Here is a 23,730-nt window from a genome sequence, read left to right as displayed (position 1 = left end):
ATACAGAATCAAGTGACATTCCTTCCGTTACATGTTGACAATCAAAACAAATATTTCATAACAGAATGTTTACGTTATACATTCTGCATCTGTCGGTGACAGACTAGGAATACCCACAATCCCGTTGGGAAAGATGTTTCATAACGTTGTATCAGAGAGCTACAGCCAGAGGTTAACCAAGGCCCGGATCTATACCGGGTGCTTTTGTGTCAACCCAGCTCAGCATTATAAATAGTTGCCCAGGTAATAGAGGCACTGTGCAATCTACCTCCCGAGCTCTCTACACTGTATACATGTTTTACCTTAAATCGTCAGGAAATCACCAGCAAACAAACACAGATAGTGGCCGTAAAAGAATATTCATGAATGAGCTAGCGCAAGTTTTAAACTTGTTAATAAATAACCTCCGCTCAGCTGGGACAGCACATGTTTGCAGTGTTGGTGGCTATGGCTATTTATATCCCAGCAATCACCAGAAACAGAATGTGCTATTAATAGACCAGGGGAGTCGAATACCTGGGACTGAGATGCGACAGGCTGGTGCAATGGTGGCCTGCTGTTTCTTCCCATTTAAACACGAGTGTGGACACTTCACTGATGGAGCAACAGATTATGGAGGTAATATTCGCCAGCTCTCACAATGTTGTGTATGCTATTCTTCATGTTGCTCTGTGACTGCAGTTCCCGATATCAACTGCTGGTATCTGTACCATCTTGGAAAGTGGTCAGCAGCCATACGACCTGTGACCTGTGTTAGACCAACTCCTAGTCACATATTTGTATTTATTTCGTATGGTCAGATTTTCTTGAATGTTTTCAGTGACCTAGCTTTGAAATGGAAACAAGTATTTGTGTATAGGGATGTTAGTAGGTTTGGGAAATGCAAAGGGTATTTCCAGTTTTGTGTTGCTGTTCAGTATGATTGATGCATCATGAAACAGAGGCATAGCCTTTGATTAAGGTGGTCAGTGTTAAAGATAGATTTGGCCGTGGATTTTCATTTCTCAAATAACATTTGATTTTATTATTGTTTTCCCCTTTCATCATGGTAATCAATTTTTTACATACATTTAAGGAATTTGTATTAATCCTTGTTTTTTTATAGATTGTTTCACAAATAATGTTTTTCAATTGGCTGAAATAAAACCAGATCTATATGGAATGTATTTTTGGGAGCTGAACATTACCATGATTACATGGATCAATCAAGGAAGTGGGGACATTATGCACTAAATATGTGCTTAATGTTGACTGTCTCTCCATAATGGTATTCACTTCTGGGAAGTTTGTTTTCTGTTTAACATAACTCCCTCCGCCACGGGCGTTTTGTTACTGATAAAACATGATGCTGAATAACACACTAGTAAATACACATATATTATTATATACCGCTGTGCTGTTGGGGAGGGGGTGTCAGAGATCATGGACTCTCTCTACTTTGTCTTTTATCAGACTTGTTTTATACCTTAAATACTCAATTTTTGCCTTCCACAGATTTTTTTATGAATTAATATAATTGCACGTCTGTGGGGAATTTAGTTATGTTTATCAGTTGTATAGGACCATGGGGCTATGTGATTTCTTTAATTACTCACCCGTGATTGTGATCAGTTGTGAAATTAATCAGTCAGCACTATGATTAGTGGCAGTGCAGTAATGAATGCTGTTCAAGACCTATCGCAAAGAGCATCAAATGTTTTAGGCGGAGTATGTTGACAATGACACGATCCATCGCTCAAGTTATTTCAGCAATAAACACTGAACTCTATGGATGTTTTATAATATATAAACTAGCAAATTCTACAATTAAGACATTATACTATCAATATGTAAAAATTAAAAGGTTTGAACAATTTTTAAATGACGAGCTACGAAAATAGATTCGAAAATTGTTTAAGTGTATACCCATTATCGTTTTCCTTGATTTACATATATGTTGTTTAGATTTATAAACTTTAATAACATAGTTCTTGATTCCTTGACTATAGATATTCCTTGTAATGTGCACCATATATGGAAAATCATCTTTCACAGACAAATGAAGCATCAATTGCTGCTGTGAGATGTGTTCCTTGGTGAGCACAGGAAGGAGTGACAACTGTGAAATTTAAGTCACTTATATATGTAAGTGTGAAAGACTGAGATCTTTAAAGTTTAGAAAAGTGATATTTTTACGGCAGGGACAGAAAGTGATGTGGGACAGGGACTATGCTTGTTGTAAGCGGCGACTAACGAAATTAGTTGGTTGATGGTTAATGCATGTCATGGTATCCCAATTGCACAGATTGATGCTCATGATGTCAATCTCTGGATTGTCAGGTCCAGACTCGGTTGTTTACAGACTGCCGTCATATAGCAGTGTGCGGAATTAAACAGGAAACAAACAAACAAACACTTATGTGCTTCCTGACAGTGAAACCCTTGAAGATCGGGGGTAGAATAGGTCTTCAGCAACCCATGCTTGCCATAAGAGGCAACTATGCTTGTCGTAAGAGGCGACTAATGGAATCGGTTGGTCAGGCTTGCTGACTTGGTTGATGCATGTCATCATATCCCAATTGCATAGATCAATGCTCATGATGTCAATCACATGATTGTCTGGTCTAGACTCGATTATTTACAGACCGCCATCATAGAACTGGAATATTGCTGAGTGCAGCTAAAACAACAAACAAACAAATCATGACAGTGACAACATGTGTATCAGAACAGAATCTCAGTGCAAATAGGACTGAAAAAAATAGTTTAGCATCTTACATTTTGGTTTCTGTGTGTCAGAATTTCTGCAGTCACGTTACTAATCTGTGCCAAAACACTTTGAGTCTTCTAGCCTGAACTGGTCACCTGACATCATTTTCAGTAGATCTTTGTGTGAATGTATGGATTTCTCTTTGCAAAATTTACAAAACCAAAAGAAGTTTTACTAGACTTGGGATAAGGATCAGTGACTGAAGTCACAGACTGCCTTTCCCATTGGCCTTCAGCACCATATATGCCTTAAAACATGTTTAGACATTGTCATTGATCATAGGGCTGAAAGTGTGTTAGCTCAATGATGAATCTAAGTGAACTTTGACCCAAGTTTCCAGCACTGTGACTGGTGTTTGATTATGTGGCCACATGTTACAAGACATTTATTTGATTGCATTGAATATCTGATTTGTCTAAAGTCATCTGCAACACCTGTGCTTCATTGTGTGCCCCTGTGTTGGATAGAAGATCCGATGAAACAATGCACAACCCATGTATTGTTTAGTGGGTTGACATGTAGAGCACACTGACTGCACTCAGGCTTGCCCGTCACAATGGATGGGTTTGAATTGGTCTTCAGCAACCCACACTTGTCAAGAGAGGCAACTATGCTTGTGGAGAGACGACTACCAGGATCTGGTCGTCAGGTTCACCGATGCATGTCATCGCGTCCCAATTGTGTAGATCGATGCAGATGATGTCAGTCACTGGATTGTCTGGACCAGGCTCGATTATTTACAGACTGCTGTCATATAGCTGGAATATTGCTGAGTGCAGCATTAAACACCAAACAGACACACAAACAAATAAGGGGAACAGGTGGCCCAGTCATCTAAGATGCCTCAATTCGCCGTGCAGAGTTGCATCCCTTGGGCACGCCAGAAACCTATGATTGTGGGTCTGAATCCTGGTTCGCCCCAATTATGTTTCTAGGTTTGTCAGCAACATACCCCAGCTCGTGGGTTTCACCGAAGTGGTAAACGTCTTAGACCTGCTTTCCTCCCACATTAAGCTGACATGCCACGATATAACTGGAATGCTGTTAAAAGCTGGCATGAAACCCAACTCTCTTACGCACAAAAAAAACAACTAAAGACAGCATGGTATTATTCCACTTCATCATGCAGCACTGTTACTCTAAGATGTTCAATTGTAGTTGGTTAATACAGCAGTGGTTGATACAATACTCATGTGCTGCATTGTGCAAACAATTAGATCCTGGTTAAAAAAAAGTGTACTTTGTGTTGGCATTTGTGCATACCTACACTTCAGTGAACCATTTGCACCACCCTACGTATTATTTGGGTCATTGATTTCACCAGGTTCAGCATATCATTTAAGCTGCCTTGCTTATCTGCTGTATGGTCATTGAGTTCACTATGTGTTACCAGCATGGCCAGGACATTTGCACTAAAGTTCATTAGACTTTCAGTCAGCAATATTAACCAACCCTGCTTAATTTCTAGGCCTGGGACGATACACTAACTGTGCAATCCGATACGTATTACAATACCTTACTTACGATCCGATACGTATCATGCATCTTTCCGAGGCAAGAGAGTTAACTGACTTTAAAAGTCCAGTTTCCACCCTTGCCGAACTAGGCTTGAATTACTGGGCTCGACTGTTGCGCCCCCAGTGGCTATTACCAATTATGTCCCTTCTAAGCCTCTCCTATGGACCAATCAGATTCCACCTCTCGTATCACTTGCGTTTGCTTCACACAAAAAGGTGGCGCCCAGTCAGGACGATCTGATCGATAATCAAGATCTATATTGTGATAAAACGGGTCTTACATTGCAAAATGCATCAAATCACGTGAGCACCTTGATTAAAAACATGAACGGATTTGGAAAATATCTGCTGACAACGAATTGGCTATGCACATGCTTTGCAAATCCAGCAATCGATCGAAATCTGCACGACAGTTTACGAACCGGATTTTGATTTCAGTGCGTGATTTTGATTGGACTATGCATAGACTCGTTAGCCCAGACAAAACGTAACTCCATAATACCAGCCTAGTTCGGCAAGGGTGGAAACTGGACTTTTATAGTCAGTTAACTCTCTTGCCTCGGGAAAATGCGTATCATGATACTTGCACATGCTGTTATCTGTGGTCCCTAAGCCATCTTTTGGCAGTGTGAAGTATGGCAGAATGGATAAAAATATTTACGTTTTCACTATAAACTTTCGTTACTAATTAGCTTTCAGTGTAACAGTTATCAAATGAACATTTAAGGTAAGAATCGATACTTTTTACTAAGTGTGCGACTATGATCGATACTAGTAACGAGAAGTAAAAAAACGCGATCCACCAATACATTGGTGTATTATCATACCAGCACTATCAATTTCACTATCCCAACCTGGTAGAGCTTGCAGTATACTGAAGTATGGAAATGTTAATCCAGACAATTTCATTGAAGATGGTGACATCCAGATTAACAGGCTTTCACTCAATGTCCATCCCAAAGATCAAGATGCCCAGTTCAAAGAAATCTTAGCCTTGAAGGGTCTATTTACACTGACCTCTACTGACCAGTATTAATTAGAGACAGACAGAAGTATGTCATATTAATGTTTTATGAACATAACAGACTCTCTTCAGTTAGCAATCAATCATCAAAGACCAGTCATGAAGCATGACATGCCCCAATACTTTTCTGTGTAAAGAAAGTCGTGGAAACAACTGGTGCCGACGATACTGGGATATGAGTGTGAGGCATGGTGCCATACAAGGCTTTATGAACTGATGTAATAACATGCCACATATTGAAGAGAGGTGCCAATGCCATTAACTTAGTATGGCAAGCTGGCCAAATGTGTCCTTTGGGTCATTTTCGATAGATCTTGCTTTCAACAGTGACAAATGAATGATATCTAGCTTTTGTTAAAAGTACAAAAGAATTAGTTTAGATTCTGGTGTTAATTTTCAATACACGTTTTCGTATTTTGTTCTGTCCAAATTCAGATACATTTTTCAGCTGAAAACAGCTCTGATGACACAATCAATGGTCTTCATGGTAGTTTCTGTTGTGAATTTGCATGATGTTATACCCCTAGGAATTATTTTGTTGAGTAATGTTGTAATGGTAATTTAATAATTGAATGTTGTTTTTCCCCATTTCAGTGAACATGACTGGCAGTGGGAAGGAGAGGGTTGGCATGGAGGACTTTGAGTTGCTGAAAGTTTTAGGAACAGGAGGTGAGAGGCCACTGTTTTTTGTTCAGTCTTTCGTGATTTCTGTTTTGACGATACTGTCAATGATGTAAATGTTCTAAATCTAACAGGGACCAGGGTTGAAATACCATAATCCCAATCACTCACTTTTCTCACTCTATTGTTTTTTTTCGGCTCATTGTACCCCAACATCGGAAAATGGTCATGACGTCAATCACTACCAGCAGTTTTGTGTGGCCAGACTTTGCTCATACCATCAATCGCCATCAGTAGTTTTGTGTGGCCAGACTTTGCTCATACCATCAATCGCTACCAGTAGTTTTGTGTGGCCAGACTTTGCTCATACCATCAATCGCCATCAGTAGTTTTGTGTGGCCAGACTTTGCTCATACCATCAATCGCCATCAGTAGTTTTGTGTGGCCAGACTTTGCTCATACCATCAATCACTACCAGTAGTTTTGTGTGGCCAGACTTTGCTCATACCATCAATCACTACCAGTAGTTTTGTGTGGCCAGACTTTGCTCATACCATCAATCACTACCAGTAGTTTTGTGTGGCCAGACTTTGCTCATACCATCAATCACTACCAGTAGTTTTGTGTGGCCAGACTTTGCTCATACCATCAATCACTACCAGTAGTTTTGTGTGGCCAGACTTTGCTCATACCATCAATCACTACCAGTAGTTTTGTGTGGCCAGACATTGCTCATACCATCAATCACTACCAGTAGTTTTGTGTGGCCAGACTTTGCTCATACCATCAATCACTACCAGTAGTTTTGAGTGGCCAGACTTTGCTCATACCATCAATCACTACCAGTAGTTTTGTGTGGCCAGACTTTGCTCATACCATCAATCACTACCAGTAGTTTTGTGTGGCCAGACTTGTTAGTTTACAGGAGTTTGTGATATAGCAATAGGAGTTTTTTTGTGTTGTTTCTGCAGCCTACGGGAAAGTGTTCCTGGTGCGTAAAGTTGGTGGTTCAGATGACAAGAAACTGTACGCCATGAAGGTTTTGAAGAAGGCCAGCATAGTCCAGAAAACAAAGACAACAGAACACACAAAGACAGAGAGACAAGTTCTCGAAGCTATCCGGCAGTCTCCCTTCCTGGTCACACTCCACTATGCCTTCCAGACTGACGCCAAGCTCCATCTCATTCTGGGTAAACTCACTTCTTCAATGTTTATTTTGTTGCAGGAAAAAAGTCACATTGTCACTGACCCTTTTGTGCCCTGCTCTGAGAAACAACAGGAAGATTTATTGGCTCCAGGTTTCACCTCCTGTTCACACCTGAACTGACAGCATGATTCTCTGTCGCCAAAATGATCAATGTCTCTCACAGGTGTGACAGATAGTCTTGTCATTGTCAAGGTCCTATCAAGGAAGATTGCACATATTGATCAAGATCCCCTTCTATAAAGTGATCATATAGCTAAGCCTTGACACTTCCAATACACAACATAACTCAACACAACTCATTCAGTCATTACACTGTGAATCAAGGCCCTTTTTGGTTCTACTGATCACATTAACTGGCCAGTTTGTGCATCAAATGGATTGGGTGGTCCGACTCAGTGTCTTGCTTGACTTGCATGTCATTGTATCACAATGGCGTGGATCGTTGCTCACCATATTGATCACTGGTTATCTGGTCTGTACTTGATTATGTTCAGGCCATTGTCATGTAGCTGGAATATTACTGAGTGAAGTGTTAAGCCACACATGATAAGATGTACTTATTGTGATTAGAGATAATATGTCCTCTTCTTGTTTCCTGACAGACTACGTTGGCGGGGGTGAGATGTTCACACACCTCTACCAGAAAGAACATTTCAGAGAGGCTGAAGTTAGAATTTACATTGGAGAGATCGTCTTAGCCCTGGAGACCCTTCATAAGGTGATTGAGGGTGTGGGTTGGTTGAACTTTCACTAGTAACACGAGGGACCTGTTTCACATTGAGACCGTCATGCTAGGACTATGGTAACCATGGTAACTCCTGTACCTCATCATTGAATTGATTTTCAATAGTCACAGCACTAAGGTTGCTTTGGATAATTGAGCCCCGGCTGTTTGAGTTACTATTTTGGTGTGATGTGTAGCACTTGACTAGTGGAACACACACCTCACTTGTTGTCTGACCCGTGAAGATCCGGGTTAGAATTGGTCTTCACCAACCCATGCTTGACGTAACAGGCGACTATGCTTGTCCATAAGAGGCGACTAATGGGATGAGGTGGTTAGGCTCGATGACTTGGTTGATGCATATATCCCTATTGTGTGGATCGATGCTCATGATATCAATCACTGGATTATCTGGTTCAGACTCGATTATTTACATACTGCCGCTGTATAGCTGGAATTTGCTGATAGTGGCATTAAACAACAAAGAAACAATACACTTGTTGTCTGCAGAAACAGGATCATACACAACAGTTAGATCATCATGAAGATTGAGTTATTCTAGCAAGATTTGAATCAGTAACAATCTGTGGTATGGATGTGGATGGGATGGACCAAAGATGACTATTTTAGTCCTGAGAACATGTTGAGTAGTATATTTAGGATTTGTATAGAGTGTATTACATGATGGGGACGTGTGTTTTGGCTTGAATAGAGGGAAACTTCATGGATTCCCTTTGTTTCAACATCTGAGTATTCCGTGAAGTGTTATGTGTGTACAATGTGGGGCTTGTGTTCCAGCTGGGCATCATCTACCGGGACATCAAGCTGGAGAACATCCTGCTGGACTCCCATGGACATATCATACTGACCGACTTTGGCCTCAGCAAGGAGTTCCTGGCCAGCGATGCTGTGAGTTGCCCTTTTAGTGTAGTGGGTTTTCAATTCCCTGCATTAGTACAATATGTGAAGTCCATTCTTGTGGCCCCGACCCCTGACATGGCTAAAATATTGCAGCTTAAATGTATACTCACTCTCTTTCTGACAGTTGTATGTTAATTCTTTCCTCTGAAGTTCAGCAAGCTATATTTTTGTGTTAAATGGTGTAATTATGTTGTTGTTTGTGTACAAGATGTGTCATCTGTCAATCAACATTTTTTGTTGATGTGCTGTGTATGGTGTATTTTATATTCTTGTTAACAAAACTATTGTGTATAAAATGCTGATTTCTCCCCTCACAGACACATCGAGCATACTCATTCTGTGGGACAATCGAATACATGGCACCTGAGGTTGTTCAAGGAAGATCTGGCCATGATTTTGTGAGTTTATATACTGTTTTGAACATTGGCTCCTGGTTGTTACACTGTGTAACACTGGCTCCTGATTATTATGCTGTACACAAGTAGATAGTGGATTTGTGAAACACTGTGTAACACTGTCTCTTGGTTGTTATACTGTGGAACACAGTCACCTTGTTGTTACACTGTGTAACACTGGCTCCTGATTAATATGCTGTACACAAGTAGATAGTTGATTTGTGAAACACTGTGGAACACTGTCTCGTTGTTGTTACACTGTGTAACACTGGCTCCTGATAAATATACTGTGCACAAGTAGATAGTTGATTTGTGAAACACTAGGTAACACTGTCTCCTGGTTGTTATACTGTGTAACACTGTCTCCTGGTTGTTATACTGTGTAACACTGTCTCCTGGTTGTTATACTGTGTAACACTAGCTCCTGGTTGTTATACTGTGTAACACTGTCTCCTGGTTGGTATACTGTGTAACACTGTCTCCTGGTTGTTATACTGTGTAACACTGTCTCCTGGTTGGTATACTGTGTAACACTGTCTTCTGGTTGTTATACTGTGTAACACTAGCTCCTGGTTGTTATACTGTGTAACACTGTCTCCTGGTTGGTATACTGTGTAACACTGTCTCCTGGTTGTTATACTGTGTAACACTGTCTCCTGGTTGTTATACTGTGTAACACTGTCTCCTGGTTGGTATACTGTGTAACACTGTCTTCTGGTTGTTATACTGTGTAACACTAGCTCCTGGTTGTTATACTGTGTAACACTGTCTCCTGGTTGGTATACTGTGTAACACTGTCTCCTGGTTGGTATACTGTGTAACACTGTCTCCTGGTTGGTATACTGTGTAACAATGTCTCCTGGTTGTTATACTGTGTAACACTGTCTCCTGGTTGTTATACTGTGTAACACTGTCTCCTGGTTGTTATACTGTGTAACACTAGCTCCTGGTTGTTATACTGTGTAACACTAGCTCCTGGTTGGTATACTGTGTAACACTGTCTCCTGGTTGGTATACTGTGTAACACTGTCTCCTGGTTGGTATACTGTGTAACACTGTCTCCGGGTTGGTATACTGTGTAACACTGTCTCCTGGTTGTTATACTGTGTAACACTGTCTCCTGGTTGGTATACTGTGTAACACTGTCTTCTGGTTGTTATACTGTGTAACACTAGCTCCTGGTTGTTATACTGTGTAACACTGTCTCCTGGTTGGTATACTGTGTAACACTGTCTCCTGGTTGTTATACTGTGTAACACTGTCTCCTGGTTGTTATACTGTGTAACACTGTCTCCGGGTTGGTATACTGTGTAACACTAGCTCCTGGTTGTTAAACTGAGGAACACTGTTTGCTGATTGTTATACTACATGTATATAACACTAGTTCCTGTGTTTTTGTGTGATTGTGCTTGAAGTTTATAGATCTTGTGATAAGTTTGGGGCATTTAGTGAAGATTTTGACTGGGCTGCTGACACACTTGTCAAACGTTTATTTTTGGAAAGCTATTGATAACATAAGGGAGAGCCTCACCCATCACTGCAGGATACTGTATAGCCTGCGATGCCTGGTGTCAGGGATTTATCGAGAAATGCTCAGAGGCCGATATTCAGCCTCAAGTGTGCAGCAAAAGTAAAAATGCCCAGTTTGAATTTAGAATTTCCTAATTCTTTCCAAATTGACAAAAATAAAAACATTAAAAAGAAAATCAAATTTGGACCAATAACGTGATTTGTTCCCAATTTTTTTTGCCAAGGGGCACTTTGTTTAGAATCCCAGATGAATCACTGTCTGTCAGTCTGTCTGTGTTTACTTCTCTGTACATGTGTTTACGTTGTCTGTAATTGGTTCACTGTCCTCTGTTTTCAGGCTGTAGACTGGTGGTCCCTAGGGGTCCTGACATACGAGCTGCTCACAGGGGCATCCCCCTTCACTGTGGATGGAGAGAAGAACTCACAGTCAGAAATATCCAAGTACGTGAACTATACACAAACATCATCACAACAGTATGTCATCTGTCTCAGTTAAGGCTGGGGCAGTAACTCGGGGACTCGGGTCGGGTGGGTACTGAGTAGGACCTGTGTACCCACAGGACTACCGAGACCCGTGGTTAGTCATGTGATATATTGTTTAATGACAAAAATTCACTTTAACTCCATGGTAACACTACAAGTCACTAATGTTCACATTTCTTACTGACTATGCACACATTCCTCCTGACTTTCATATTTTTTATTAAAGATAAAGCTTCAGTCATCAACTTCAGTTTATGTATGACCAGATCGTTTAATAAGTGTATATGCCAATGTTTATGGTTTTAAAACGCTTAAGAAACATTCTTTGTTTTCTCTCTAATCACATGAGGAACTTTAAAACATCTCATTCTCTTATGAAAGACAAATTTCCCTTAGAAACATCATCTGGCTATTTACGATGTCTGTGTGATGCTACACACCCCATTATAGCGTGAGTAATCGCCATAAACATGGCCGTCCGAAAACATATGATGTCAGAAAACCTAGGATCTAAATAGTTTTTGCAAGGATCAGGTAAAACAATTCCCAATCAGACATTTTGTACCCAACTTTTGAGAGCTACAGCAGGCACATGGGTAGGGTCGGGTAAGAGGGGGTCGGGTACATGGGTAGTAAATTTGGACTTGTTCCAGCCCAAGTCTCAGTGTTCATGTAGTGATCAACATGTATTTTACGGGTTGCCACATTTAGTCTTGACTGTCTCAAGGTTCATATTAGTGTTGTGATGAATATGTATTTTGCATTTTGACACATTTTCTGAACATAGGAATTTTTGTTTTTGAAGTTGCTTCTTGTTATTTGTTGTACATTTGCCTACTGTATTTGCCAGGAGAATATTGAAGTGCAACCCTCCAATTCCAAGTGATTTCTCAGGGGACGCCAAAGACTTCATACTGCGATTGTTAACAAAAGATCCTTTGAAGCGGCTTGGCTCTCAAGGGGCTGAGGGTATCAAGAAACATCCGTTCTTCAAGGTGAGAACAAACTTTCCTTGTCTCCCAGGTCCACAATCATGGATTTATCTTCAACTCACTTATGGAGGAATATTTTAAAGGAGATACTAAACAAAGGTGTATGCTATTAAAGTGAACAAGCAATATTTAAACAATATGGACATAAAATTCTTGTCTGAAATATTTATGCAACTTTGTTTGACAGAGGATCCTTCCAATTTCCTAAAGGGTAGAGGAATCATTTGCTGTGACACTAAATTATTTTAAGACGATGAGAAGTCAGTTTATTTATGACAGCATTACAGGGCATAGATGATCTGAGAATTGCAAACAATATGCGAGTGAATGTTGTTTTATGCTACTGCAATATTACAACTGTAGCATGGCGGCTGTAGTTGTTGGGGATCTTTTCTACCCCAGAAACCTAACAGGTCCTGTAAAAGTAGTGCTTTGGTTCTTTGATGTAAACAGTTTTTGTCTGTGGTCTTTTTCAGGGTCTGAATTGGCAAGATCTGTCACGGAAGAAAGTTCCAGCACCATTTGTGCCCAAAATCCGACATGAGCTAGATGTGAGCAACTTCTCGGAAGAGTTCACAGCGATGCAGGCTGCCGACTCCCCTGCCATTGTTCCCATGAATGGGGAGAAACTGTTCAAGGTGAGATCATACACGTGAGTGAGTGAGTGAGTGAGTGAGTGAGTGAGTGAGTGTGTGTGTGAGTGTGTGAGTGAGTGAGTGAGTGAGTGAGTGAGTGAGTGAGCTTTCAGCATGCTAAACAATGTTTGAGTTTATGACTTAAGCAAGTGTTGGAGAATGCAGGTCCTGGATGGTTACTAGTTTGGTAAAACCCTCAACATGCAAAGGTGCTGACAAATCAGGAATCATAATCAAAGCAAATCATAGGATCCTGACACACCTAAGGGACATAACTCTGTACTATAAATTCCAGTGCCTTGGACAATTGGGCCACACATGCCACCATTGTGCAGGGACTGAACCCTTCTCAAGATTGTCATCAAACTATCACCATAGTTGTCTGTTATACAATCTTTATTCTGATTTTAAAATTACCTCATATCTTGTGTGGTTTACAAAGAAGTGTGTTTGTTATTGCCAGGGCTATTCATATGTGGCTCCGTCCATCATCTTCACTGAGAACACGATCAGCAGTAGTCTACTCCACCCCACCCGAGAACATCAGCCCGATGAGTCAAACCTGCTCTGTACTAGTCATCTCAAAGTAAGTGCTTGACAGCCATAAGTGTACTAGTTGTCTCAAAGTAAGTGCTTGACAGCCATGAGTGTACTAGTCATCTCAAAGTAAGTGCTTGACAGCCATAAGTGTACTAGTCATCTCAAAGTAAGTGCTTGACAGCCATGAGTGTACTAGTCATCTCAAAGTAAGTGCTTGACAGCCATAAGTGTACTAGTCATCTCAAAGTAAGTGCTTGACAGCCATGAGTGTACTAGTTGTCTCAAAGTAAGTGCTTGACAGCCATGAGTGTACTAGTTGTCTCAAAGTAAGTGCTTGACAACCATGAGTGTACTAGTCATCTCAAAGTAAGTGCTTGACAGCCATGAGTGTACTAGTTGTCTCAAAGTAAGTGCTTGACAACCATGAGTGTACTAGTCATCTCAAAGTAAGTGCTTGACAGCCATGAGTGTACTAGTTGTCTCAAAGTAAGTGCTTGACAGCCATAAGTGTACTAGTTGTCTCAAAGTAAGTGCTTGACAACCATGAGTGTACTAGTCATCTCAAAGTAAGTGCTTGACAGGCATGAGTGTACTAGTTGTCTCAAAGTGAGTGCTTGACAGCCGTGATTGTACTAGTCATCTCAAAGTAAGTGCTTGACAGCCATAAGTGTACTAGTCATCTCAAAGTAAGTGCTTGACAACCATGAGTGTACTAGTCATCTCAAAGTAAGTGCTTGACAGCCATGAGTGTACTAGTTGTCTCATAGTAAGTGCTTGACAGCCATGAGTGTACTAGTCATATCAAAGTAAGTGCTTGACAGTCATGAATGTACTAGTCATCTCAAAGTAAGTGCTTGACAGCCATGAGTGTACTAGTTGTCTCATAGTAAGTGCTTGACAGCCATGAGTGTACTAGTCATATCAAAGTAAGTGCTTGACAGTCATGAATGTACTAGTCATCTCAAAGTAAGTGCTTGACAGCCATGACTGTACTAGTCATCTCAAAGTAAGTGCTTGACAGCCATGAGTGTACTAGTCATCTCAAAGTAAGTGCTTGACAGCAATGAATGTACTAGTTGTCTCAAAGTAAGTGCTTGACAGCAATGAATGTACTAGTTGTCTCAAAGTAAATGTTGACAGCAATAAGTGTACTAGTCATCCCAAAGTAAGTGCTTGACAGCCATGAGTGATATTATAGATGACCTCTATGTTATGACATCTCAACAACTTTTCACACAGCATGTATTACAATCTTTTGCACAGGTTCCATAATCCTGATAATGTGTTTGAGAATAGATTCTGTCCAATGTTTCAGAACTCCCCATTCTTCCAGCACTATGACCTTGACTTGAAAGATCCTCCATTAGGAGATGGGAGCTTCTCTATATGCAGGTCAGTTGGAAAATGCACCCTCAGATTTGAGATGCAAGACTCACAGTTATTTAAATAAATACTACAGTAGGTGCAATTCAACCCCATCTCTTGGTTTCGCTCTCTTCATTTCTGGCTTATGATGTCTACAGTTTCTGGGGGGCATAGGTGGCCCAGTTGTCTAAGGCGCCATGATTCACTGTGCAGAGTTGTGTCCCTTGAGCACGCCAGAAACCTGTGATTGTGGTTTCAAATCCCGGTTCGCCCCGATTATGTTTCTAGGTTTGTCAGTTCATATCCGTGCTTGTGGGTTTCACCGAAGTGGTAAACATCTTAGGCCTGCATCACTTCAGGCTTTCCTCCCACATTAAGCTGACACGCCCTGATATGACTGTAATACTGTTAAAAGCGGCATTGAACCCAACTCACTCACTCACTCTACAGTTTGTGTTTCTGAAATTCCTTCTTATGCAAGCAACATTTGTTGCACCTCTTACAATTTGGCCCACCTCCTTTCATTATGATAGGCAACATTAAGCAATCATGACAAGCAAGTATTCGAGTACATTTCTTTCCCTTGTCAAATTTTGGAAAGAGTTTATGATTCAACTGGAACATTGTTCTAATTTTGTTTTGTTAATAACCATGGCCATCTTTCAGTGCTTACCTTTGTCTAATATTCATTATCATGATCACCCATTACATGTGGATGGACATCTATCATTTACTATGACCTCATGTTAAAGAATGGGTGTAAACCTTTGCTAACATGGTTTCTCAAATGTATGCATGTTTACAGAAAGTGTCGTCACAAACAGACCAACATACAATATGCGGTGAAGATAATCAGTCGGCGAGTGGAATGTCACCGGGAGATACAGTTACTTAGGATGTGTCAAGGTCACCCAAATATTGTACAGCTGCAGGATGTGTATCATGACGAGGTTTGTGCAGAAAGCTGTTGGTGTTACTTACGTCAAGTGAGGATGCTGAGTCCACATGAGTTCCAGACCGCCTCTAGTGGTAGAGCGTCCGCCCGGAGAGCGGAAGGTCCGGGGTTCGATCCCCGGCCGTGTCATACCAAAAGACGTTAAAAGATGGTACTTGTTGTTACCCTGTCTGACGCTTGGCATTAAGGGGCTAAAACAAGGACTGGTCGGAGTCAGTATACTGTGTCTGAGTGGGGTGTTCATGTTAAACTGCAGCATGGTATTTCAGTTTGCTAGCACTATAAATCGGCATCAGTCCGGACTAGTACAAGCAGCCACACACCCACACGTGCATGCACGTCGCTATATAATTGCAATAATCTTGGACGCGACGTTAAACCCCATTTCACCTCACCTCACCTCACCTCACCTCACCTCACCTCACCCAAATGAGTTCCTAGGCCTCAAGCAGACTAGGATTTTCATGTGTAGTGTCAGAATGTCATCTTGCACTCATCTGACCTGTGAAGATCCGGGATAGAATAGGTCTTAAGCAACCCATGCTTGCCGTAAGAGGCGACTATGCTTGTCGTAAGAGGCGACTAAAGGGATCGGCTGGTCAGGCTCACTGACTTGGTTAATGCATGTCATTGTATACCAATGACATAGATCGATGCTCATGATATCAATCACTGGATTGACTCGATTATTTTCAGACATCCATCATATAGTTGTAATATTACTGAGTGCATTGTTAAACAACAAACAAACAAATCTCACACTTATTCAGTGATTTGGTTCTGACAGACTTGAATCTTGAATAGAATATAACGTTCCACTAGTGGTGGATTTCATGGTTTCTTTAAGCACTGTGTTGATGAGTTGTCTTGTTCTGCACAGTTCCACACCTACATTGTGATGGAGGTACTCAGAGGAGGGGAACTATTGGATCGAATTCGGAAAAAGAAAAGCTTCACTGAGACAGAAGCCAGTGAGATAATGCAGAAGTTAGTGAGAGCTGTAGACTTCATGCATGCCAAGGGAGTTGTGCACCGCGATCTGAAACCAGAGGTAGGCATAGCAGGGACAGCTTCCTTTCCATTGTGTCTGCTTGGCCATCTCAAGACCCATGGTCACTGACCAAGCTTCAGTAGTCTTAGATATGGTTGAGGAGTAGGGCAGTTTGATATGTTTAAGGTGTAGCGTAGTCTTAAAAAGGACTCATTAAGCAATAGTCACCCACCCGTGTATAGTTAATCCTGTTTAATTGGCTTCCTCATCATGTGTTCTCTGTCTATCATGTTGTTGCAGTATTATCTTCTGTTGTCATTATTTCACCTACTCATGTTAATCTCTCTCATGTATACAATTGTTGTTACTGTTAATTCTGGGGCGGTCGGGTAGCCTAGTGGTTAAAGCGTTCGCTCGTCACGCCGAAGACCCGGGTTCGATTCCCGACATGGGTACAATGTGTGAAGCCCATTTCTGGTGTCCCCCGCCGTGATATTGCTGGAATATTGCTAAAAGCGGCGTAAAACCATACTCACTCACTCACTACTGTTAATTCTCCACCTACTATATATATTCTGTACCATTTTCATTATTCAGCCTTGCTTGACAACAGTATAAGAATCTATACTGAAACGTCGTTATTACAGTAAAATAAACAAGTTGTTATCCATAAATTGTGTCTACTGTGTCTTTAATACGGTTAAGGAGTAGCTCTTAGATATGGTGAAGGTGTAGCACAAGTTTTGTTTTGTTGTGCTTGCTGTTGACCCCCGTGGTGATTCCGGATTGTGCCTAGCAATCTTTGCTGGTTCATTGCATGGTCAGTGTCAGTGACTTGGTTCATCATATCAGTCACTTGATGTACACCGGCCACTGTCATGCAGCTGGAATAATGATGAGTTCAACTACAAACAAACAAACAAACCTGTTGAGTCAGGATACTAACAGGCAATAATGTTTTTTGTTTCAGAACCTGATATTTGAGGATAATACTGATGATGCTGAGATCAAGATTGTTGACTTTGGGTTTGCCAGACTCAACCCCGAGAACCAACCCCTGAAAACTCCTTGTTTTTCTCTTCCCTATGCCGCCCCCGAAGTTCTCCGACAGACAACGAGCCGGGAAACAGGGTACGATGAGTCATGTGACCTGTGGAGTCTCGGTGTTATCCTGGTGAGTAAACATCATGGATATGTTTCCATATAGATACGGTTCACTGTTATCACGGGTAGCAACTTCAAGGGTGAAGTCAGTTATTGTTACAAGGACCCATCCTCGTCAGCTTCACTAAAGTGAAAAAATCTAAGACCTGTATTATTTCAAACTTTCCTCAAAATGACAACACAGGGATATAACTGTAATATGTTCAAAGCCATGTTAAACCAACTCTCGCTCACTCACTCCCACCTCTGCACGCACGCACGCACGCATGCAGACACTGTGACATGGCTGATGTTGTGCCATTCTACGTCATATATAGGTAAACAGCATTCACTGACTTACAAGACCGCCACCGTGATCTAGTGGTAGAGTGTCTGCCCGGAGAGCAGAAGGTCTTGAGTTAGATCCCTGGCCTTGTCATAGCAGGAGATGTTAAAAGTTGGTACTTGTTGTTACCCGGCCTGGCGCTCAGCATTATGGTGCTAAAACAAGGACTGGTCCGGACACACACAGGCATGCACGCACTCCAGACTAGTACAAACAAACATGCACGCACACCAATATAGGTGCAATAATCTGGTGTTCCCATTTCACAACACTTCACCTCACAATGTTTGTTTATGTTTCAGTACACAATGCTGTCTGGGAAGGCCCCCTTCCAGGCAAAGAGTCGAGAAGACACTGCTGAGGCGATCATGTCGAGAATCAAGGGAGGAGAGTTTGACATGTCCTTGCCTGAATGGAAGTCTGTGTCAGAACCAGCAAAAAGACTTATAAAGGGTAGGCATTGAAAACAAGGACTCTTCTTCTCATATATCCTGTCTGGGCCAAAAACGTTTGATTCCACTAACCCGAACTTGATTCTTAGCATCATTTTTTTTTCACATTTCAGTGTTATATGGACTGTAGTCAGTCCTTGATTTAATGCTATTTCTGTCACTATTTCTCTGTAGTCCGTCCGTCCAAGGTTTAGTGTTATTTTGTCATCTGTCGCTGTTTCCCTCTTGTTCAAGTTCTGTTGGGGCTGTGTAGGAGGATTTAGCACTGTTCTTTGCTGTTTCCTTATTGGCAACACAAGATATGCATCAAAGCATAGGTATTAAAAGTGTAACAGAACAAGTAACTTGGTCATGATGTTAGAAATCAATTGTGGTATTGAACAATTCTCACTAAAACTTTCACAGTACATACTCATCTGGAATGCAGGTCAGAACTGTGACTTTCATTATGCCAAGATCGCTTGTTGCTTATGCCTTCAGTCACTGGTTTGCGTTGTCCAGACTCATTTTATTTACAAGCTGCCATGATACAGCTGGAATATTGCATTAAACAACTCCCTGACTTTCATAGTAAAGAAGTCTTTGATGTCTGTTTGTAAGAAGTTAACACCACTTTCTTTTTTGGCAGGCTTGTTGCGCGTAGAACCAAGGAAAAGGTTGACGATGTCAGATCTGCAGAAGAACGAGTGGGTCAACGGCAGCAACTTACAGCTCTTTTCTCACACACCGCTCAAAACTCCCGGCGTTCTCTCCACCACCAACAGCTCTGTCAATGTGCAGTTGTCCGTAACAATGGATGCTTTCCACATGGCTACGAAAGAGGGCTTCCGGCTTCAAGACGTAGCCACTGCCCCATTAGCCAAACGACGTCGAGCTAAGAAAAGCTCAACAGACAATCGTAGTAGTTCTACAGACAGTAATAATTCTAGTTCGACTGTTTCGTCTGGGCTGACACAGTCTCCAGTGCGGCAGTCGCCAGTGAGGACTCACTCCAACACCTCGAACACCTCCAGTACCTCTCAGGGTTCCATGTCCAGTATGGGCTTTGTCCCCCAGAAGGGTGCCACGCCCCGAGTGGACAGCCCCTTGTCCTCCACCTCCAAGGAGAGAGTGATTCATATAAACTCCACCGACACACCAGAGGTTGAGGTGCACATGACTCGCGGTATCAAACGCAAGTTGGACATTGAACAACAACGCCTAGCAGAAGAGGATGAAGATGATGACTGTATAATCATTGCTAACACATTCCCCTCTTCCAGAACGAATGCTGATGACAAATCGAAAAATGGTTCCACCAAACGAATACGGACTGATACAATTGTTATTGATGATTAGGTGATCTGTGATATTGACCAGTGGTCATGGTTTATAAAAGATATGTTGCTTTTTTCAGAATCTATTCCATTTTGATGTATTATTAGTGTCTTACTCCTAGAACACATATCTGGATTTGGTGGGAGCTGGTGCCCTCTGAAGTGTTTACATGAGTTGTCTCCCCTTGACTTCATTTCTCACAATTGAAGCTACAGTAACTGGTTCACAAATTAAAACTTGGTCAGGACATTCCTATCAATTCTAAACAGTTCAACACTTCCTGTGTTTACTTACAATATATCCGTCATTTGGTTAAAAATCTGCAGGGAATTTTCAGTAATGCTGCATAATATATACCCCTTCTATGACCTCATCTGTTAAATTAACAGTTTTCATCTAGTGCTTTCAACTCTTTCTACATGTATTTATACAATGATCATAATGAGATCTTCAGGAAGGCAACATGAAGCTACTGAAGGCAAGTGCGTGAAATAGTTTCAAAGTATTGCTCGCCTGTTTGGTTAGCCTAGCTATAAAAGTTACTGGTCAGTTTCAAATGTTACTTGCTTAAATATGTGAGTTTATTTTAAACCCGTATCGCTAATTGTGAGTCAAATATTATGAAAGGTTGTGACACTGCAACCTCAGTTCGTTACGGATATTAATTTGATTTTTATGGTCATATTGATGTAAATGGGAGAACTTTTTTTTATTTAGATCGAAAAAGAGCATACAAAAATCACAGTTAAAATTTCAGTAGCCCGTCAGGTCAGGGCTATTTTTAGTACAATCCAAATTTTGCTAGCCACGAGCGGCTATTTCGCACACTGCTTAAGGCCATGCTTCTCTCATAACACTGCCCCTAGTGGGTGTTGGAGTCTGGCTAGATAAGGGAGATAAGTCTTGTAAATATCTATGTTATACCTTGCCACACCCACCCTTTGTTTGAACATTGACTGTGTATAGTGCCTTAACTGTGCTTGTTGGCAAATCCCTTATAGAGTATCACGGATGTGCTGAGAATCAGGGAAGATATTACAAAGGCAAAGATTTCTCACTTCTACATTGTCATTGCTTATTGCGCCTAATTAAACCAACAAGATCAGATTTAAAATGGGTACTCTTTGGATGGATTTTGCATATTGTAATGAAGAAATACAGACTGACCATTTGATGTTCATGGCGTGGGGTGGGGCTTGGGATTTTGTTTGGACACTAGATATTTCTTCAGCCACAGCAGGGGGCACGGGTGGCCCAGTCATCTAAGGCGCCATGATTCCCTGTGCAGAGTTGCATCCCTTGGGCATGCCAGAAACCTATGATTGTGGGTTCGAATCCTGGTTCGCCCTGATTATGTTTCTAGGTTTGTCAGCACCATACCTGGGCTTGTGGGTTTCACCGAAGTGGTAAACGTCTGAGACCTGCATCACTTCGGGCTTTCCTCCCACATAAAGCTGACACGCCGAGATATAACTGGAATACTGTTAAAAGCGGCGTTAAACCCGTTAAACTCACTCACTCACTTCAGCCACAGCTACAAAACCACATATTTGGTTACTTGAAACTAAGTCTAAATATTTTTTTTCTTCTAAAAAACACCATGCAACAATGGGATTTTTATTACACAAATTCTATATAAAAAAAATTCACCCCCTCCCACATCAAATGGTCGTCCGCTAACCAAAATTATTTAGATTTAAAGGTAAAGGCACCCGTTGAGATTCATAGTAAAAGTATCACTGAATGTGACACTTAATGGTTTTGTGTGTCTACAGACCTCAAACAGCTTTGTGCAATACCTTAAAAGAAAAGAATTAATGACTGTGTGCTACACTGAAACCTATCTTGTTAGATTGGCTTTGGATTGTTTCAGATTAATCTTGTTTATAATCTGTAGAGAGATTGATAACTGCAATATATTCTGATGAATCCATTTGTGGCTGAACACATATCTGGATTGAATATGAATATTTTATCACAGCAGAGGAAGTAAATGTCATTATTTGAAGTACATGTTCCTACATCAAAAGAAAATCAAACAAAGAAATATGTAAAATCTGATCTTAAAACTCTAAGATACTTTAAAATTAGGAGAAACAAGTCTTATGTTTCTGGTTTTTGGTTTGGTCGAAGATGTGAGGGTTATTTTGGTATGTTTAGAATCTGTCATTTGCCCAGCATCAATAGTGGTTTGAATGGCTTAAAAGCTTGTTACTGTTTTTGCTTTTAGGTTGGCAAATTAGAGTTACCTGCCCTTTGTTTAAAATCTGGAAAGGAATGGCCAGATTCAGTGTTTGAAAATGAAGAATGCAGAAGCCAGAAACATAAGACCTCTGGGGGACGGGGAAAAGGGGGATTTGCTGACTTCATAAAATGGGGAGTAGATTGGATCTGTGTGTGTCGTTAAATGATCTGACCCCCCTGATCAAAGTTCTGCAGCAGCTTGGCATACAATCTTCTTGTTGACAACTTTGTGTTTAGACTGTTGTGAGGTATTACCTTTGTAACATGAATCCTTTATCGCTAGGACCCTGATTTGTCTTTTAGAACATAAATTTATTTTTAAAAATTGTTAATGAATTGTGTATATGATACAACTATTTATTGACTTTTACATCATTTTCAAAATAAATTGATGTGATATTGTTACTATTTATCTTTTTGAAGTTCAGACTTGTTATATATCGTAATGCCTTTCTGGAACTTTTAATTCATGAAGTGGAAGTACGTGTTTGTTACAGAAGCTTTCTATGTAGATGATTTGGTCGTTATGTGCTTTTTCTTCAACAGGAGTAACATTCTCCTGAATATATTTCATTATAAAACATCAGAAGATGTTCTTGTGGATGTCTTCACTGTGCAGAGTTGCGTCCCTTGGGCACGCCAGAAACCTATGATTGTGGGTTCGAATACCGGTTCGCCCCGATTATGTTTCTAGATTTGTCAGCACCATACCCGTGCTCGTGGGTTTCACCAAAGTGGTTAACGTCTGAGACCTGCATCACTTCGGGCTTTCCTCCCACATTAAGCTGACATGCCATGATATAACTGGAATAATGTTAAAAGCGGCGTAAAACCCAACTCACTCACTCACTCTTGAGGGTGTCAACTGATTATCAAAGAGTTGATATACAAGTGTGTGGATAGAGCACTCAGATACTGCAAATCGATTCGCACCGTAGTGTCAAATGCTCTCTGTGCCTCGGTACCAGCTCTCATGTTACCTGAAGCACATACACTACTCAAGAGAAGTTAAGGATTAATCATTTCTCCCATATTTCTATAGTTAATCTGTCATACCAAGACAAAAGGACCACGCAGTTCCTTTATTTTACTATAGATAATCTGTCATACTATGACAAATTAACTACAGTAATATGAAAGTGAGTGGCTATCTCAGTCCCTAATCTTTCAGATCAGACAGGTTAACTATAGTAAAATGAAAGAATTGGGTGATCCCTAACTTCTTTTGAGTAGTATACTTATACAACGGTAGGCTGACACTTTCAATACTAACAGTCACTGTTTTGTGTGACCCTGCATGATGATTGATTCTCACACTAGCGCCATAAGAGGGTTCTTAAGCCCCTGGAATGGAATACCTCTTTTTGCAATTGTACAAAAGATGAAATTACTATTTTTGATATGAGTTGTAAAGAATTAATTTTGACATATTTTCAGGTAAGTTCTTGTACATGTCACAAAGTAAGATTTTTACTTGAAGTAATGTTACTGGTCACTTTTGAGGTATGTTACATTAGTCCTTTGAAAGGCAAGAGTGGCACATATTGAGAGAGTGTCTCTCTTAGTCCCGCGTCCCGCG

General features: G+C 40.9%; 1 protein-coding gene across 1 annotated transcript; it reads left to right on the top strand.

Moving 5' to 3' along the window:
• Positions 1-527: 527 nt before the first annotated feature.
• LOC139442064 (ribosomal protein S6 kinase alpha-5-like) lies at positions 528-23,730 on the top strand. Its single transcript, XM_071222847.1, has 16 exons — positions 528-618; positions 5,885-5,959; positions 6,883-7,101; positions 7,721-7,836; positions 8,641-8,751; positions 9,081-9,161; positions 11,026-11,129; positions 12,022-12,166; positions 12,640-12,801; positions 13,262-13,384; positions 14,654-14,730; positions 15,509-15,653; positions 16,539-16,709; positions 17,620-17,823; positions 18,441-18,591; positions 19,219-23,730. Exons 1-16 carry the CDS (start codon positions 528-530, stop codon positions 19,926-19,928), a joined length of 2,685 nt encoding a protein of 894 aa, XP_071078948.1. The 3' UTR covers positions 19,929-23,730.

Source organism: Haliotis cracherodii, unplaced genomic scaffold, assembly GCF_022045235.1.
Source record: "Haliotis cracherodii isolate W230 unplaced genomic scaffold, xgHalCrac1.p SCAF_5, whole genome shotgun sequence".
NCBI lineage: Eukaryota > Metazoa > Mollusca > Gastropoda > Lepetellida > Haliotidae > Haliotis > Haliotis cracherodii.
This window is presented reverse-complemented; position numbering and strand designations above follow the sequence as displayed.